This window comes from Plectropomus leopardus, chromosome 6 (genome assembly GCF_026936395.1).
Source record: "Plectropomus leopardus strain MGB_pleo_1.0 chromosome 6, ASM2693639v1, whole genome shotgun sequence".
Taxonomy (NCBI): Eukaryota; Metazoa; Chordata; class Actinopteri; order Perciformes; family Serranidae; genus Plectropomus; species Plectropomus leopardus.
In genome coordinates, this window is record NC_142181.1 from 19,758,292 (window position 1) to 19,776,976 (window position 18,685).

At 40.3% G+C, this 18,685-nt stretch overlaps 1 protein-coding gene across 9 annotated transcripts in view; it reads left to right on the top strand.

Annotated features, from left to right (window-relative positions):
- The window catches only part of dock10 (dedicator of cytokinesis 10), a 77,484-nt gene that overhangs the window by 42,830 nt on the left and 15,969 nt on the right, over positions 1 to 18,685 (top strand). For 8 of the 9 annotated variants that reach the window (XM_088078948.1, XM_088078945.1, XM_088078946.1 and 5 more), the window contains exons 8-38: positions 710 to 896; positions 1,863 to 1,951; positions 3,181 to 3,264; positions 3,515 to 3,673; positions 3,812 to 4,060; positions 4,648 to 4,770; positions 5,343 to 5,425; positions 5,511 to 5,633; positions 5,745 to 5,824; positions 5,948 to 6,135; positions 7,016 to 7,081; positions 7,225 to 7,317; positions 7,485 to 7,608; positions 8,115 to 8,236; positions 8,375 to 8,458; positions 10,094 to 10,186; positions 10,406 to 10,524; positions 10,937 to 11,006; positions 12,431 to 12,544; positions 12,775 to 12,846; positions 13,009 to 13,155; positions 13,648 to 13,731; positions 13,819 to 13,915; positions 14,071 to 14,103; positions 14,350 to 14,528; positions 15,141 to 15,257; positions 16,659 to 16,776; positions 16,898 to 17,019; positions 17,767 to 17,881; positions 18,028 to 18,094; positions 18,511 to 18,558. In XM_088078948.1, coding sequence (XP_087935074.1) covers positions 710 to 896; positions 1,863 to 1,951; positions 3,181 to 3,264; positions 3,515 to 3,673; positions 3,812 to 4,060; positions 4,648 to 4,770; positions 5,343 to 5,425; positions 5,511 to 5,633; positions 5,745 to 5,824; positions 5,948 to 6,135; positions 7,016 to 7,081; positions 7,225 to 7,317; positions 7,485 to 7,608; positions 8,115 to 8,236; positions 8,375 to 8,458; positions 10,094 to 10,186; positions 10,406 to 10,524; positions 10,937 to 11,006; positions 12,431 to 12,544; positions 12,775 to 12,846; positions 13,009 to 13,155; positions 13,648 to 13,731; positions 13,819 to 13,915; positions 14,071 to 14,103; positions 14,350 to 14,528; positions 15,141 to 15,257; positions 16,659 to 16,776; positions 16,898 to 17,019; positions 17,767 to 17,881; positions 18,028 to 18,094; positions 18,511 to 18,558 — 3,449 coding nt within the window. The remainder of the gene's footprint in view (positions 1 to 709; positions 897 to 1,862; positions 1,952 to 3,180; positions 3,265 to 3,514; positions 3,674 to 3,811; positions 4,061 to 4,647; positions 4,771 to 5,342; positions 5,426 to 5,510; positions 5,634 to 5,744; positions 5,825 to 5,947; positions 6,136 to 7,015; positions 7,082 to 7,224; positions 7,318 to 7,484; positions 7,609 to 8,114; positions 8,237 to 8,374; positions 8,459 to 10,093; positions 10,187 to 10,405; positions 10,525 to 10,936; positions 11,007 to 12,430; positions 12,545 to 12,774; positions 12,847 to 13,008; positions 13,156 to 13,647; positions 13,732 to 13,818; positions 13,916 to 14,070; positions 14,104 to 14,349; positions 14,529 to 15,140; positions 15,258 to 16,658; positions 16,777 to 16,897; positions 17,020 to 17,766; positions 17,882 to 18,027; positions 18,095 to 18,510; positions 18,559 to 18,685) is intronic. The other variant, XM_088078947.1, reaches the window with a different exon arrangement.

An 18,685-nucleotide genomic window follows, 5' to 3' on the forward strand; every position in this document is an offset into this window, starting at 1 on the left:
GTACAAAGACCTGTAATGTGAACGTAGCTGGAGATATGCTCTGAATGTCACATACAGCTCCTTTATATGAGTAAATATTGTCATTTATGAGGAGACATTGCGTTTCATCGGTCTACCGGTGTAAAATGAGGCTTCCAGGATAATAATGTCATAGAGAATATTTTTTTTTTTTTTTGTACATACCCAGTGATTGACAGCCTCATGGGAGTCATTTTTATTCCTCTGTATGCTGTTAAATTTAATTAACAGTAATTGCTGGATGTAATCTGTGTGGGTTTTGGGAGGTGCAGCTTCCTCTCTGTTACAAGGACCATAGTACAAATGAGCTTGTAGATTTATTGTGTTTTTACCCTCTGCAGTTTAATTATACTTTTATGCAGTCTTGTATGTAACTTTAACATTGTCAAATGCTGTATAACCATCTATCTTCTCCAAAGATGGATGGCAGATTTTTCAAACAATTCTTTTTTTGTTTTGAATTTATATGTTCTTGTAAAAAAAGAACTGTTGAGAGACAATTTTAACAGTAGGCGTTATGATATTTCAGATATTTTTTGACCACGTTTTTTTTATCCATTTGACATCCAGAAACTAAACTAAGCAGGGCTTGTGTGGAAGCAAGAGTCACATTTTCCTAAATCCAAACCAAGCTCTGGTTTCATTGTGTGACCACATTATCCTATCCATCCTTCCATTCATCCCCCTACAGAATAACCGTCTGAGGAAACATGCCTTTGAGCTGAAGATGAACGAGGTTACGTACTTTGTGCTGGCTGCAGAGAGCGAGCAGGACATGGAGGAGTGGATTAGCACATTGACCCGCATCTTACAAATCAGTCCCCATGACGGTCCAGCTCCTGACCGCAAGAGTCTGGACCTGACAGATCATCGGCAGGGTGAGAGCGGCTCTGTTTTTGTATTTAGGAATACACAAAATCTTCCTGTGATGGGTGAAGAGAGAGGAGGCAGAGAAATGGTTGGAAAGAGTCAAAGAAATGGAAGCACAAATGGTAATTTAAAGGCAAAAGGGGTATTTAAGGAGAGATGAAGAGGAAATTTTAGCATAATTCCAACACATGTATAAATCATGGTGCCCTTAAGAGAGGAAGATTTTATACTCCATGCCAACAAAAATGTAACCCTCTCTTCTCCCTCTCTGACTTACTCGAACTAAATAATATCTGCCATCGTGCCATGATCTTAATGGGGAATTTCAGCAGGGTTGCGGCTCAGTCCATAACATCAGTATCAGGAAATGAGGCCTGACACCAACCAGTGACTCCACCTTTATTTAATATGTTGTTATTAAAAGAAAGTTACATAGAAGCATAATTCATAATACTCCACCTTATGTGCCAGCTCTGTGAGAGCCCAGGCATGGGTCCGCTGTCTCTAACATAACACAGATGGACAGAGCGTTGAGTTTTGGCCCAGTGAAGAGTGGTGGAATGATGTAATAACCTCAGCCGTCAAGGCTCTGTGGTCTGTTAGCATGCCTCTAAATCAGGCTGCAAGTGTGTGGTGACCTACCATTAATGAGCCATTTTGTTCAGCGTGGTCTTTGGGAAGAATCGCTCCAGGCACATGACGGTCATATTTCTGCAGAAGCCCGCCTGCCTTATTACCCGTAAATACCACAAATGGAGTCATATTTTATTCTGAGATGGAGATATGTCTGCTGACTATGGTTAGTGTATATTCAGTGAATTGCTGAAATGATTTTAGAAAATGTCATATGGCCTTTAACCTATGGGGAAAATGGACTGCATAGATAAACTATCCCATCCTCTCAGTGTTTGCAGTTATCACTCATAAACAGAGGTCACTCTCAGGAGTCCTGATTGTGTTTGTTCTCCTTCCAGATGTGTTTGACCTGTCGCTGAGTGACTGCTGTTTGCAGGAGAATGAAGATACTACGACAGAGAACGGCATCAATCCAGAGCTAGCAAAGGTTGTCTAAGCTGGCATCTCTCTCAAACAATGACACACTCCTACTGCCTAAAGTTACCTCTTTTATTGTTATTAGGGCTTGGCAATATCAATATTATATTAATGTGGCGATATCAGACTCGATATTGTCTTAGATTTTTGATATCGTGACATTGTAAATGTTGCCTTCTTCTGGGTTTAAAAGCTGCATTACAGTAAGGTGATGCGCTGGTCTTTGCCTGATTTTTATCAGTGTGTTACAATTGGTTTCCATTTTCAGTCTGACATTGTGTCCATCTGATGTTTGTTGGGGAGAGGGATTTGATTTTCCCTAACCGATTAATATAGACGCACGTATCTGCCTGAATTTAGCGTCATTTTAAGTCCACGCCAACGTGTAGCTTTGCCAACATACCTGTTTTGTCGAGGTTTAAAAAGTGGAGTGGAGCGAAGTAATACAAACTACAGCAGTGCCCGACTAGTTCTGCCTTTACCCACTTAGTCATTATAGCCACATTACTGATAATAATTTATCAGAAATATCATTGTGTAAATATTTTGTTAAAGCACCAATAGTCCACCCCACAATATCACTGCATTATCAATATTGAGGTATTTGGTAAAAAATGTTGTGATATTGGATTTTCTCTATATTGCTCAGCTCTATTGTGCGTAACATAGCCCTAATTGTACATACATGCAAAGCACTACTGTCAGAGTCTATTTATAGGTGCTCTCAGGAGGTTTTGACCTTTAGTGGCATTATGGAGTAACATTTTACATAAGGATGCACACGTGTACATACAAGCAATACACATTCCTAATGTTTTTCCATGATCAACAGTTGGTGGTGGTAGAAAGCAATGCGTCAGCAAAAGACTGGAAAGAATAAGACTGCTAGTCAGTCTAAACATGGATGTAAACAATACCAACATCCAGTTATTTCAAAAAGAAAGCTTTGTAAATATTCTATAAGGAAGGAATTTGCCATGTTTTTATAGGCCTCAAGGATAAACACAATGAATTGTGGTGAGAAACACAGTAATAAACATAACTGCCTTTGCTCAAAAGAAAACTGTGCTGGCTACTTAAACTTTAAGACGTAAAAAAGCAGCACTGACCAAAAAGGCAACAATGGAAAACCTGCTGTTTTTACCTTTATCATAATTCATAATAAGCAATTTATTATTTGCATCAAGTTGCTCATTGACAGTCTCTTTCTGTCTTTCTTGCCTTTTCTTTCCTGAACAGTATATCTCTGAGACAGATGAAGGAATTCGCTCTGCCAGGAGAGAAGAGAGGTTGAATCTGTTCTCACTGGACCCCGACACCCCTGTATGTATAAGGAATAAGCTCATTGTTATTGAATTTTGTTATTTGATAGAAAATATACAGAAAGAACATATATTGTTTATTTGTTTTCACCATACATGTTGTACTTTATGACACAAATCTAATGTTAATGTCATGATGCTGCTGCAGTATTTAACCAGAGCTCATAAGTAAAATAATAGCCCTTCTTCTCAATGATGAAAATGAAGTAAAATATGCCACTGAATAACAAACTGTGTTTCACCAACTGCAGGTTCTGAGGAGTCCACGGAATGAACATTCATCAGGTGAGAGCGCACCAGTGCGTCCGTTTGAGGAGAAACTGGGCAGAAGGTTTATGATAACCTGCCGATCACTCAACCTCATGCTGCAGGGCTGCATCAACGAGAGTGAAACTGGACCGGTCACTAATGTGAGGATTAGAGACAATGTGCCTTTATCACTCTCAGTTATTCAAACATCCTTCTGCATTAACATGTGTCTGTGAAGCTATGAGAATTTTACATATAAAAAGGAACTGAAAGTGACTGAACTGAATCTGCTCCACCAGATCGAGCCCTTCTTCGTGTCGCTGGCTTTGCTGGATGTGCGAGAAGGTAGAAAGGTGTCCGCAGACTTCCACGTAGACCTCAACCACGAGGCTGTGCGTCAGATGCTCGGAGGCTGCAGTAACGGGAAAGGTAGTCCTGCGATGGGGGTTGGGGGTCAGGAGAATGGCCTGTGCTCTCCTGCTGAGAAGAAGCCAGGAGACTGTAGCCTCAGCCTGGACCTGGAGCACTGGCTCTGTTTCCCCAAACAGGTACGAGGATAATACCCCTACAGTGTGTTCTATAGATCAGGATCATTGAAAGAAAAATGCATTTAACAAGAAGAATGGCTCTTAATATTAAAATCTTTTTCTTTTAAACTTTTATCTTTATTATCCAAACATATGGCGATTCAATTTAAATATAAATTATTCGGCATTAGAAAAGAAGAGAGAGAATTACAATAGTAATAGTAATAATAATAATAATGATAATAAATAAAATAGGGAAAAAAGAGCCACGTACCTCAACAACAAAGGAGACTTATCCTTGCTGAAGCTATAAAAAGAACAGGGGCCACTATCTCGCTAACCTACAAACCCTTCCTAACACACCTGCACTTACAGGCACTATACAGATAAACTCACTCACCTCATGCGCACACACAATCATTAATAAGTATTTAAATATTAAACATTATTTCCCAAGGCAGAAGTCTGCTTCTTTTGTAATCCAGATCTTTTCTTCTCCTGAGATCCGCCGCAATGTTTTTAAAGATAGTCTCACGGTTTGTTCAGTAACTTGTATTAACTCAACATTAATTGGTTCATAACATGGTTTTCCAATGCTCTCCATGCAGGCCATTTTCTCAGTGACCAACCCGCACACTGACATAGTGATGGTGGCAAGAGTGGAAAAGGTGCTGATGGGAAACATTGCTTGTGGGACAGAACCTTACATCAAGAATACAGATTCCAGCAAGGTCAGAAAGTCATTTTTTATTACTTTCGCACTGACATTTACATCCATATTTGCATTGCTCAGTATCACATTTCTTCTCAATTTATTTTCTGTCATTGACCAACGACACAGAGCTTTTATATCGTCTTATCTCTAGGAGCAAGCTGGGAAAAAAATGGCTCATGAAACCCGCTGTTAGGGCGTTTGTTGAAAGGGAAATGGCTTGATCCACTCCAGCCGTTTAATGCATGACATTTACAAAATGGTATGGCTGTAAGGCCAGAGTTTATCTTCATCACTGAATGCCAGTCTGCTCGGATAGTTTAGAAATAAGGTTTTTTTCCGACATCCTATCCAAGACATTTCCTGGCTTCCCCGCTGGCAGTGCTCCATGTGGTCCTTGTTTAAATGGCTAAGTGAATCACCAGACATTCAACCTGCTGCCTGTATGAGAGAAACCTTGATTTAGTCTGCCACTCTGTCGTTGAACTAGGATTTAGGGCTGATCACATCCCACTGTATATTAAAGTATCAGTTGTAGTGTCTTGCTGACGTTGCGCTCTGTCCATCTCTATCTGCTTTTGTCTTGTACAGACGGTTCAGAAGATTTTGAAATCCAATAAACAGTTCTGTAGTAAACTTGGAAAGTATCGTATGCCGTTTGCCTGGTCGGTCAGGTCAGTGGAAAACTTTTTAAGATGTACTTAGCATTTTCTCTTTTCTTTAACCAAAATCCTAACAGTATGTCCCTTTCTATTAAAGGTCTGTGTTTAAGGACAACCATGGGGCACTGGACAGAGAGTCTCGTTTCTCGCCTCTCTTCAAACAGGAGAGCAACAAGATATCCACGGATGACCTGATTAAGCTGGTGTCTGAGTACAGGAGGTAAGATCTATCTTATCTATCTATCTTCAGCTTTAAAGTAGGCCACTTGGGCTTCTCCAAGGCAATATAAACATTTCTCACAGCATCAAATTCTTAATTTTGTGTGTGCAGGGCTGAGAAGACGAGCAAACTGCAGACGATTCCTGGGGCGCTGGAAATCGCAGTCGACCATGTTCCAATGGAGCATCCTAGTATGTGCACTTTTTAGGCAATACTCTCTGTTTGCATTCATTCATGTTCCCGTTCTGCCTCCTCTTTCCCATCTACTCCTCTATTATGCTGTGTGTTTGAAACTTTCATTTTGGTGCTTCTAGACTGCGTGACATCCTCTTATGTACCGGTAAAGCCTTTTGAAGAACTGAGCAAACACCAGCCTACTGTGGAGGTGGAAGAGTTTGTTCAGGACACCACCAAGTTCACACAGCCGCACCGCGTCTACAGAAACCACATCTACGTCTACCCTAAACACCTCAAATATGACAGCCAGAAAAGCTTTGCCAAGGTAAAGAACCATAGCTGTTTAGGTCCAGTTTGTAGGATTTAAGGGGATATATTGGCAGAATTGGAGTATAATATAATAAGCATGTTTTCTTAAGTGTTTAATTATCTGAAAATAGGAATTGTTGTCTTTTCGTTACCTTAGAATGAAATCTCATAGGGAGCAGGTCCTCCTCCACGGAGATTGCTGTGTTGCACTGCCATGTGTTTACAGTAGTTCAGAATGGACAAACCAAATATTGACCCTAGATAGGGCCACACAGGCTTTCATTTTGGCCACCCTAATTACCAGCCCTTATGTGATGAGCTGAGCAGTGTCTTAAAAACACATTTTTAACGTGGACCTTTATTCTGTGCTTTTGATGGTTTGAATTACCGGCTTTGTTTGTTTTGGAGAGGAAGAGACTTCTGCAGACAATTCAGCTTATGGTAAAACCCTCCTGAATGTTTGGATCTTAAGTTATCAGAGATAATTAGTGGATAATTAGATAATTATTATTAGTAGGTGCTGGGCTGCTGGCAACTGAACAGTGTCAGAGAAACAATGATTTTTAATGTGAAGCTGCTTGATTCTGTGTTTTTACCGGTTTTAACCACCTGGTCCATTTGTTTTGGAGAGGATGAGACCAGAATACTGAAGAAATCCTAACCGGGGGTTTTTTACTTGGCACATGGGAGAAGTTTCAGCTGATTGCAATTTGCAATCTTCACCTCTAGATGCCACTAAATTCTACACACTGCTCCTTTAAAGAACTTTTTGGAAATAGTCTCAAAATCACTAACAGCATGCCTCTTGTGTGATACATACTTCATATACTTTCAGTATTCAGTTTTTTTTTCTCTGTTGTTAATCCTTAACTTTACAATGGTCCTCTTGTTCGCAGGCTCGTAACCTCGCAGTCTATGTGGAGTTCCGAAGCTCAGATGAAGAAGTTGCCAAACCTTTAAAGGTAGAATGCTATCCAAAAACATGCTGATGGGACATTTATTGGCTTTTATACTTCTCAATTTTCTCTAGTTAAACCCAGTCTGTCATGAGAAACCAGCTGAGCATGACTTCATGATCCTTTTTCTGTTACTGCTGTTTTTCCAGTGCATCTATGGCAAGCCGGGAGGTCCTGTGCTCACCACAGCAGCCTGTTCCACAGTCCTGCATCACTCCCAGAACCCGGACTTCTATGATGAGGTACAAAGAATCATCACACAGATATCATTCGAACCAGGACATGTGTTGAGCTTTAGCTTTAGCAGTCTTCAGAGCATAAACAAGAAAATGTTTGCAGCTAATTTACCAATCTGCGGCATCTCCTTGCTGTCAATAATATAACTCATTATATGCTGTTGTGTTCTCAGGTGAAGATTGAGCTTCCGACTCAGCTTCATGAAAAGCACCACCTTCTGTTCTCCTTTTACCATGTCACCTGTGACATTAATGCTAAGACGAATGCAAAGAGGAAAGAAGCCCTGGAGACCCCAGGTGAGTTGGTGGTCCATCTGGAGCTGTAATTTAGTGAAACATTTTTTATGCAGTATTTTAACCCTTTGAAACCTGAACAAATTGACTTAATTTCTTTCAGAAATAAGTACGACAAGCAACAAATATCCAAAAATTAGTATGACATTTTTAAAAAAGTTACAAGATAATTACTTTAAAATTAAAAAAAAAAAAGAAAGGAAAAGAAAAGGACTTCAATAAGGTGCCGTTTTTTTTTGTAACAGATTTTTAAATTATTAAGAGAATTAAAAATATTTTTGATGATATCTAATAATCCCCCCAGCTAATCAGATAATTTCCTTGTCACCTTGTACTTTTTTTGCAGTCAGGTTTTCAACCAATTTTCTTAGGTTTCAGAGGTTCAAATGCTTGTGAAAGGCATTTGAATGCAGCACAAGACAACCTATAATGATCCAGGCATTAAGGGGTTAAAGCTGGTCCTGTCCATCTTTAAATACTGTGTTTTGTATTTGTGTGTGTCTTTTTAGTGGGGTATTCTTGGCTCCCTCTCCTCAAAGAGGGCCGTCTGTCATCCCAGGAGTTCAACGTCCCTGTCTCCTGTAACCTGCCACCTGGGTACTTGGCCATCAAGGAAGCCAACAACACCAAGGTGAAAGGAAGGAAGGACAGGCTGTATAAATATTAAGATACTATTGAAAAATAAAAACATTAATTTGTGAGAAAAGAGGGATATTAAGAATTACAGCATGTGATTGATTGATACTCAAGCAGTCTTTTCGTTTTACAGGGTGGAGCAGATGTGAAATGGGTTGATGGGGGAAAAGCTATCTTCAAAGTGTCCACCAATGTTGTCTCCACGGTATACACTCAGGTAAGACCATCATCTGGGTTTCTGGAGACTACTCTTTTTGCTGACTTTGTTTTTTCTGGCTTACTGATACTATGATGGACTGTGATGAGTCCTCAGTGAATGATGGGAAGTCCCACATGAACCTGAAAAGGGTAAGTGCTATAGAAGATGGATGGACATGCTGGTGCTCTACCTTTTGTTCCAGTCACTGCATCTTTTTATAAAATGAGCCAGAAAGAGGACATCAATTGTCAAGATCTTCACTGCTGAAAAGATGGCATTTTCATAAAACTGGGCTGTAATGCAGTAGAAAGATGAACATGCTTTTGAAATTGGTGCTATATGACCAGATTAAACAGGTAGAAAATTTACAACTACATAAGTATATATATATATATTGCACAGCACTAGACTAATGAACGCTCCCACTGATGAGTGAAATTCTCAGATTACAGCCAAACAGTACACCTAAATGAGTCTCTGAAAACATTTTAGTTGAGAAACAGCCAATACAGTGACAGAATCTTGACTTATATTTGACCAGCACTGCCTAAATTGTATCATTTGATCAGAGTTTGGTCTGCATTTTAGAAAGAAACTGGCTTCTATACTCTTTGTGTCCGTGGAGGCAGGCATTCAAAAATGTGAAAGTACAATCTGCAGTTTGAGTAAGAGCTCTGGAGCCAGTCAAAATCCTCTGGATGCTGGGAGATGAGCAGGGGGATCTGGACATTCGCAAGATGGACATGGCTCATTTACGCATACTTCTCACATTTTTATGATACAAAGCTGGTTGGAAACAGCAAAGTATCCCTTTAACCCTGAAATGAGGTAATTGGCCATTTTTGTCTCCTGGGTTGTTCCATCTCAGCTTTCTTCAGAACAATGAAAATGAATCGGCTCTGTTTACATAGAACGGCAGAGTGAACATAAAATGACCATTAGAAGTCTCTAAACAAATTAAAGGATTGGTGGTATAAGTGCTAACTTCTTCTTATGTAGTGCAGGACATGAAACAAGGAAATGGACTGTTTCCATTTACTTTAGAGCCAGTAGAGGATGTTTGGAGCGCTGCACAGCAATCTCTTGATTGGCTGGTGGCAATCAGATCAGCTCATGTCTCAGTTTCACTTTCAGTGCTTTCTAAAAGACAAATGAAATCAATGAAATCAACAGTCCGAACTTCCTATACAGAGAAGTTAGTAATAGAACAAATACATTTAAAACAGGACATTTTGAAAAGTATAATAGGGCATTTAGAAATGTTGTCATGATAATAAAGTCTTAGAGTGATTTTTTTTAAATCAAGGGCTATTTTATGAATATAAATCTCTTCTTGGTGCCACTTTGAATTCTTGCTGCTGTAACAAAACTGACCTTTTTCACTGCACAGAACAACAAAACGTCATGTGCTGACCTCCATAGCATAATAATCAGCCTTTAAAACTTGTTACAATGGATGTCGTGATTACTGCATTTTATTTTTTCTTTTTATAGAAAATAATAGAATTGTGACGAGACTGAGACAGTTACACTTTGACTGACATTGTTATGAGGTGGTGAATTTTAGGATGAACTGTACACAAAAAGGATCAGTCCACTAAGCATTACTGCAGATGCTTATTGCTAATTCTCCTGGCTTCTTCTCTGTGCCAGGACCCCCACCTGAACCGATTCTTCCAGCAGTGCCAGAAGAGAGAGCTGGACCTCTCACTACCTCCTACCTCCAACTTCCTCAACTGCCTGAAGGTCAGAGAAAAGACACTATATCCCCTCAATTTTCCCTTATTGTGACTGAGACAAAAACCCTGCTGCATATCGGTGCATATAATCGCTGCAACATTACTCTACACCAAACATACTTTGGATTTTTGCCTCTTTTTGGTTTATGTTTCTTATTTATTTTCACCCTTCTTCAACTTTTTCCATCTTGTCCTCCTCCTACGCCTCTTTTCCACCCTCCTCTAGGGTCTTCTCAGTATGGAGAGGATCCCAGTGATCATCAGATTTCTGCCAGTGCTCTTCAACCAGCTGTTCAAGGTTCTGACTCAGAATGACAATGATGAGGTCACTACCGCCACCACCAGGTAGGCAGTGGTACTACACTGTCTGTGACAACTGGACTCACATCAGGGTGGGGGCTCAGTGGATGTAGAAAAGCAGTGTTAAAAAATTCCGTTTTGAACAAAGTATCAATTTTTAATTGCATTTTTATATATAGATAAAGTTTTGGAAAAATGATTCTGTTAATAATCCCATTCATAAAAATTAATCATGAAATGAAATAATAATGTACCTCATAGCTGCTGTAACATTGTGAATTTCTCCATTGTGGGACTAATAAAGGGTTATCTTATGTTATCTTATAATTATATCTCTCTTTTAGAGAGAAACAATATTTGACAGGCTTTTTCTGTCAATGTTTGACAGGCTTTTTCTGTCATTGTTTAATGATAAAGCCTGTAATAAAAATTACTCTTTCTCGTCCTTTGTCTGCAGAGTGCTGGTCCACATTGTTGCAAAGTGCCATGATGAAAACCTAGATCACTACCTGCACTCATATATCAAGGTATTATAACAGAAGATGGCGCGTGTGTGTTGTGAGCTAGTACCAATCCTTGGAATGAAGTGTGTTTGTGTGCTCAGGAAGATCATATGATAATTACGAAGGCTGTTGATTTTTCCATGAAGGAGTGCACAGACGATTTCATTTCTGAGGCTTTGTATGTTTATATGTTTGTGTGTGTGTGTGTGTGTGTGTGTGTGTGTGTGTGTTTGTATTTGTGTTTGTGTGCATTTGGGCCAGCAGGAGTGTGTCTAGGGCCGTGTGCCCAGAAAACTGTGCAAACACAAACAGAGAAGCAGGGAGAGGAGAGGAAGACGAAAAATAAGAAGAAAGGGCTGATTGAGTAGGAGGGAGGCAAACTAGGACATTCAGCCGGCTCAATCAGAAACACAAGGCGTGTTTGTTTCAGGGTGAAAACCAGTAAGAGAATTAGAGAAGAGAGCAGGAGAAACCACAAGACGTGTTTCATGTAGGCCGCAGTGAAGGAAAACCGCAGCGTTTGAAGAGGCAGTGGCAGAGACGAATGGTGGGAGGGTAGGAGGAGAGGACTAGTACAGCTAATGGAAGCAGGGTTGCCATGGTAACAGATTGGCATGATGTTCAGTAGTAGTGGTGCCCAATTTAAACTGCTGAGTGTGAGTGTGTGTGTCAGTGTGAACACGTGTGTGTTCAATGATAAGGAGAGGAGAGAATGAATGAGCAAGGATTTTGATAACTCATTTTTTGTTTAGAGCCCCCTCTACTTAGATGTGTTTTCCCTCTGTTTTTGTCCCCTAAAATGTATGACCTTGACTATACTAATTGGTATCTGTGCAAAGTTTGTCACTAGCGAGGTGTATTCATTCCTCAATAAAGGGAAGGATTTCTGTGCTCTTCCCTAAAATCTGAGATACAAATGTACTAAGCTAGATTAGGTATGTCACAAATTTGAGAGGCAGTCTGTGTCTAATATGCAACACATATCAACGGGGAAGAGACTTTGACACAACACCAACATAGAACAGATCTATTACATGTCAAAATCTCAGCCATCTACTGTAAAACCCCCAGATATCCAATTTACTGTAATTTAAGATAAACAGAAAATGTTCACATTTGAGACCTAGAAAGTATCATATTTGTCAGCATTTTTGCTTGTTAAAATTACTTTAATGATTATCAAAATAGTTGCACATTAAGTTTCTTTCAATCGACCTATCAATTGACTAATTGTTGCAGCTCCATAGTAGTTATGATCACAATCTGCAAGACACCTGGCTTCTGATTGGACATCTTTGAATTGCCTCATCTTTTTCTCCTCTAATTTCCTGTTCCAGTAAATAAGGGAAAAAATATCCCAGAAATAATTAAAAAGATAAGAAAAATATAGTGGAAAAAAATGTCAGCATGCACTTAACTGGCTCATTTTCCCATCTTTCTGTGTGTAGTTTGTGTTCAAGTCAGAGGCCCATGGCTTCAGGACAGTTCACGAGGAGCTGGCTAAGGGGATGACCTTTGACCTGAAGAGCAATGAGCAAGCAGCTGTCAGGAATGTTCTGAAGGTTTGTCTCGTTCTTCATACCGGCTCCTCAGTTCATTTATTCTCAGATGGAAAACTGTATTTTTAATTATGGAAACTCCTGTTTACGCCTCTAAGGTCTTAGAGGAAAGTAAATAAATTCTAAACTCTCAAACAAAATCATGTGTGCAAATCCTGTTTCCATACTGGAGCTGATTAGAGGGATAAATATCGGAGTAAGACTGACTGTGCTCTGACCTTTCCTGCTTTAAGTTCTCCTGGTTCTTCTTTGAGCTGATTGTGAAGTCCATGGCCCAACATTTGGTCGACTCTGACAAGGTGAAGGTAAAGTGACATGATCTACTTTTGGCTCCTTGAATCTCCCATTGCTGAGGTCATCAAACTGTAACGACATATTATTCTTAGTTCAGTATAGCTCCTTTGCATTTGTGTAATCTGACCTTGGACACGGTGCATGATTGTGTTAACCTGACTATGTCTCTGCAGCTTCCAAGGCCCCAACGTTTCCCTTCATCCTATCTGAGCCGTGTGGAGACCCTGGTGGAGACGGTATCTGAGCACATCTTCTGGAAAAACAAAGACCTGACAGAAGAGACACGCAGTGCCAACTTAGCTGTGGCAGCTTTTGTCAAGGTGGGAGTCAAATGTACTGTATTGTCTCATGGATTTAAATTAAAGGGCCCCTGGGGTGCCCAGTTGCTCGAATGGTAGAGCAGTACAGAGGCTATGTCCTTGCCACAGCGAGCAGGTTCGACTCTGAGCTGCAGCACTTTGCTGCATGTCATCCCCTCTCTCTCCCCCTTTAACGCTTACACTGTCCTCTATGAATAAAGGCAAAAAAGCCAAAATAATCTTTAAAAAATTCATAAACGAACAACAGTTGTTGTTTTCACGACTAGTGCCAAATAAATTTCCCAGCCGTTCTGCACTGTGCCTGTACAGCAGTTACTGTTAGTAGCGCCAACCCACAATGGCAGGACAGCATTGTTATGGAAGCATGATACCAACGCTTAACAATCTGCAAATGAAAATTGTTGACATTAACAAGTGTTTCCTATGGAATTCTCCATCTTCATTAAATGATCTGTCTCTTTTTTGTTAACTGATGTCTTTGTCTTTTTGCAGCGTTGCTTTACTCTCATGGACAGAGGCTTCACATTCAAGCTGATTAGCAACTACATAAACATGATCACTGCTACTGACAGCAAGGTAAACGAGATGGAAACAGTACTGATGTGCAAATAGACACATTCCATTTATACAGTGCAATAATATATATTTATTTGTGTGTGACAGGTCTTATGTGAGCTGAAATTTGAATTCTTGAGAGAGGTGTGCAATCACGAGCACTACATTCCTCTCAGCCTGCCTTTACCCTCCGCTCGCATCACAGGTAAGAGCCCGAGTGGCGCCGTATAGTTGGGTGACACTGGTGTTAATGTGGTAACTGTCATACATCGAGTAGCTCTCACTCTCATTTGTCTATTAACACTCTGTCTTTCTCTCTTTCTCTTCCTGTCATTATCTCTGACTATCTGTCCATGTCAGACCATGCATCCACAGAGCCACAAAGTACTCATGGTAAATATGTTCACTCATTCCTCTGTAATGTTGTGTGTGTGCTACAGTGCGTGTGCTACGGCGGTGTGATGATAATGAAATTCACGGAAAATTGGCTTGTCACATTATTTACTCACTGTAACCAGATTTTCTTATTTAGAAACAGATTAATTAACTCCCTGATGGAAAGCAAATATTGGCACGAGCATTATTTAAATCACATGCAGTTCATTTCCATTTAAAGTGTGAATCTTTTCTGCTCCTCAGTTTCAGTGCCCGAGTACAACCTGACCGGAGAGTTCTGCAGGAAGCACTTCCTGACTGGCCTGTTACTGCGGGAACTGGGGCTGGCACTCCAGGACGAGCAGGACCTAAGACACCTTGCCTTGGCCACCCTGAAGACTCTCATGGCCAAACACTCTCTGGATTCACGCTATGCCACCAAGGTAGCCAGAATATATGTTTACATGGGAGGAAACTAAAAGGCATGAACAATGAGTCATGAGCTCGCAGTGGGAATTCTTCCTATGTGACTCACACATACACACTGACATGTGATTGTTCGTAGCAGCTGTGAACAGCGGAGACAGCGTCTTAATGATTGCTGGGAAGTGTCCAGATCAGATTGAGTCAGTAATCTGCACGCTGTTAAACAGAACCAAATACCACCAACCACAACACAACAGCAGCGCTGTAGTCAAGACAGCCAAAGCCAAATGCGTGCCAAATAAAAGGAAACTCATGTTTCATAAAAAGGCCACAGCATTTTCTTGCCAGGGCATATTAAATATTATGTAATTGCGATGACATTTTCTATGGAGTTCCCAAAGACTGTTGAGATACTGATGCTTTAGTTTAGTTTATTCCGAAGTCTTCAGAGGGTAGGAGAACATTTCAGACAAAACATGACATGTATCATAACTAGTTTGAAAAATACAGTATGCTGATTTATTGGGGTATAATAAGACAATGTCACTGGATACCAAATATGCACGTACGCACAATACTGAATATGCAAGTCTTTCAAGCCAAGCCCTTTTACTTTGCTGCCCTTCCAGGAGAAGCAGGCAAGGATTGCATCTCTCTACCTGCCTCTGTACGGCCTGATCCTCGACAACATGCCACGATTCTTCCTCAGGGATATCTTCCCCATCTACTTCACTTCTAGTGACCAAGTAAGTGTCAAGATGAAAGATGAAATGACTGACTGACTGCGTGCTATGTCATACTTATTCCTGCAGTGTTTGAGGGTAAATGCCACTGGTCTTATAGTCTTATTTTTTGCCCTAATTAGTTTATTGTTTTGTTTGTGTGTTATTAAAATACAAAATATAAAAGGACACTGTAAAAGGTAAATAGAAATAAAATAAGTTAAAAGAAAGGGATAAAAAAATAGAGAAGAAGACAAGGGGAGGAAAAAACCAAAAGCGAGAAGAAGTGAGAAAATTAAAATAAGTATACAGAGGGCATGATCCGTTTGGGTGGCTCTGATTAGTTAAGACAATGTGTTCCTGTTACATGTTACTGAATTGCAATGATTTCAGGGATGTAGATTCTCCTAAATACAACTTGACATTGACAAACTTTATTTAAACTAACTTTATTTAAACAACAAATAAATCCTGTCATTCCTCAATTAGAACATGTACTCTACATACATCTCTCTCCTGTATTACTTTCCCACCTGGTCAAAGTTGGTACCAGTTTTGTAGCACACGGTTGCAAAATTGTTACAGGTTTGCAGCAAGTGCATGAATATCACCTAAACCAGTGATACTCATCTTACGGCCCATTGGTCAAATCTGGCTCCAGATAGGATGCTGGTTGGCCCGCTGACCACTTTCCAATTAAAAGTTCAAATGAATTAATTCACACTGGGTTTTGTGTACTTAGCAGGTAAATACGATGCCAGAGTGCATAAAAAGTATTCCAAAAAGAGCTTGTTTATCTGGACCCACAGACAGAGGTTCAGGTTAAGCCCCAAATCTCGTCAAATCCTACCAACGCCTCTGCTTATACATCTTATATAGAGCAGGACAGCAAACATCAAAAAGTTGAAAACAAGCAATTTATTATATATACTGATAAAAATTATTAATGCTTTTGTGTTTTGTTTTTTTTTTGTTTATTTTATGAAGTGGCCCGTGGTCTCTTGACATTGTGCAAAAGTGGCCCTTGAGCAAAGTTATTTGAGTGTTCCTGACCTAATCTATACAGTCCTGCTGAATGCTGTATATGTTGTCTTTCTGTTTCCATCTGTCCTCTTCCATTTGATTTTCAGCACACTGTAAACTAAAGTTTGTGTGCTTATGAATACTGTGGATGGATCATCCTACAAGTTTAATGTTTGCTTTCATTTTGAAATAAGAAAGAATAGTAATAACTGGATAATTTCAGTTAAAGTATAATTATCATTTTAAACCGAAACTTGATTGCCTTCATGGATGCAGTTGCAGAATTTTGTCTGAAGTATTGGCAGTCTTTAGAGCTTGCTCTAATAACTGATAGAAATAAAAGCCTGAGTTATAGAATATTATTGCATTAAATTCGTCCTCTCCTTTGTCCACCCCCACCAGGGCTCTCGAGACGACCTCAGTGTTGGAGGGGGAGTGGCTGCAGGGGTGATTCCGGTTACTCGCCATGGCAACTCTGTAGATGCCTCCTTTTCCAAAGAAGTACTGAACTCTATCACAGGTAACAGTGTGTGACATTCATGTATGTAGCCGTCTGTCTATTTCCAGTGTCTGTATAAAAAGGAGTGAATGAGGACATTGATGCTAACACCCCACCCCACCCCCACCCCCGCCCCCACCAGCCTTTTCATCTTTGGCAGTTGCCACGGGTAACCAGGCCGACTCTCGGGGTTCTCTGATCAGCGTGGACTCCAACCCTAGCAACAGTGACAGGAACAGTGAGAAGATGGATGGATGTGAGAAGGTAAGAAGCAAGAAGAGTTAAAGTGGAGAAATAGCCATCACCTATTGCATCACATTCCCCATCTCTCTCCTCACTTCCTGTCATTATGTCACAAAGGCAAAGAAATGGCCAAAAATTTATACACAAAACGAAAAAACATTGCAGCCATCAGTCCCTCAATCAGCCCCCGTTACCAGCAAAATAAAATATATTTATCATATTGCATTTATAAAGTTAAAAGTATTATGCACAATTGTTGGTTACTGTTAACAAACACACTTGCCAGAGAAAATAAAAGTTAAAGCCAGATTTACTATCGTTTGGTGCTAGATTTGAGCTTTTTTCGTGCAGTGTCTCTTGGATGCCTGTTGCTCACAGTCTGGCACCTGGTTGCTACCTTTTTAGAAAGCACCAACCTCACCTGAGTGCACATAAGTGTCCTGAACACAGAAGATATGAAGAAAATAAAAAGATACGGGCAGAAGGCAGAGTATCTGCAGAAAAAATGATATTTTGGAAAATCAGTTTGTCTGGTCATAGTTTCTGTAAATTTAGTTCCTTAGCATGAAGGTATAAATGATGCTTCCTAACCGTCTCTACATTTGCTGGAAGAGAAAATTTCACCTGAAAATGCAACATCAGCTTGTAAAATACCCATTTTATCTTAAGTTTCCCTCCAATACTGAGGACATAATCTCAGTGTCCACACCAACCACAGTACTAACAGTGCATTTCTGACTGCATTTCTGTCTGGATGTTTCTCCTAAGTTTGCACGGCCGCAGTCCCTCATAGGCTACGGTTCTCGTTGTGACAAGCTGGACCAGGCAGAGACCCGCAGTCTGCTCATGTGCTTTTTGCACATCATGAAAACCATATCTGAGGGTAAGAAATTACATTTTACTACATTCGCTCATGTATGATCGTGCTCTGAAAGTGCTGACTCTATGAAAATACTCACTGGCTCTTGGCTTGCCAGCTGGAAATCTGCCTTTTTTTCTCACATGATGTCTTTTGTCTCCTGTTTCCAGATGTGCTGGTGTCCTACTGGCACCGGGCCATTCACCAGGAGATCTCGGACTTCTTTAACATCTTGGAGTAAGTGCTCCTCTTTTGTATTGCAGAGTTTTATCACAGCTCCTTTTAGGCTGACGAGTGATACTGTGCACAGAAAGACAAAAACACTGAGACAGACAGGGATGGGGACAGGAGAATGAGAAGAGAAAAAAGGCAAAGAATTTAGCCAGAGGGGAACAGATGAAAGTAATGACACAGCGAGAGAGAGAGAGAAGAAAAACAGACTATTACTCCAACAAGAGCTCCCTCTCCACTGAACAGTGCAGCTAATTAACTGCCTGCTTCCTGTTTGTGTCAGCATCTTGACTGTGCTTCTTCTGCAACTGAGTTTGATTACATGCACTTCATTTATCCTCTGTTCTTAGCTTACAAAACAGAAAAACAAACAAACCTCCCCTGCTTCACCCAAGATATTGTTGTATTTTCCCTTTCTTCAGGCTGTGTCTGCAGCACTTCAGGTTCCTCGGAAAACGCCACATAGCCAGGTGAGTGCTGGTCTTGGATGCTATCTCCAACAAAAAGGTGGACCAGGCCTCATTTACGCATTTAGGATAATGCTGCATATATGGAAACAGCTTATTAACTCAACATACATGCTGCAGCCAAAGGTTG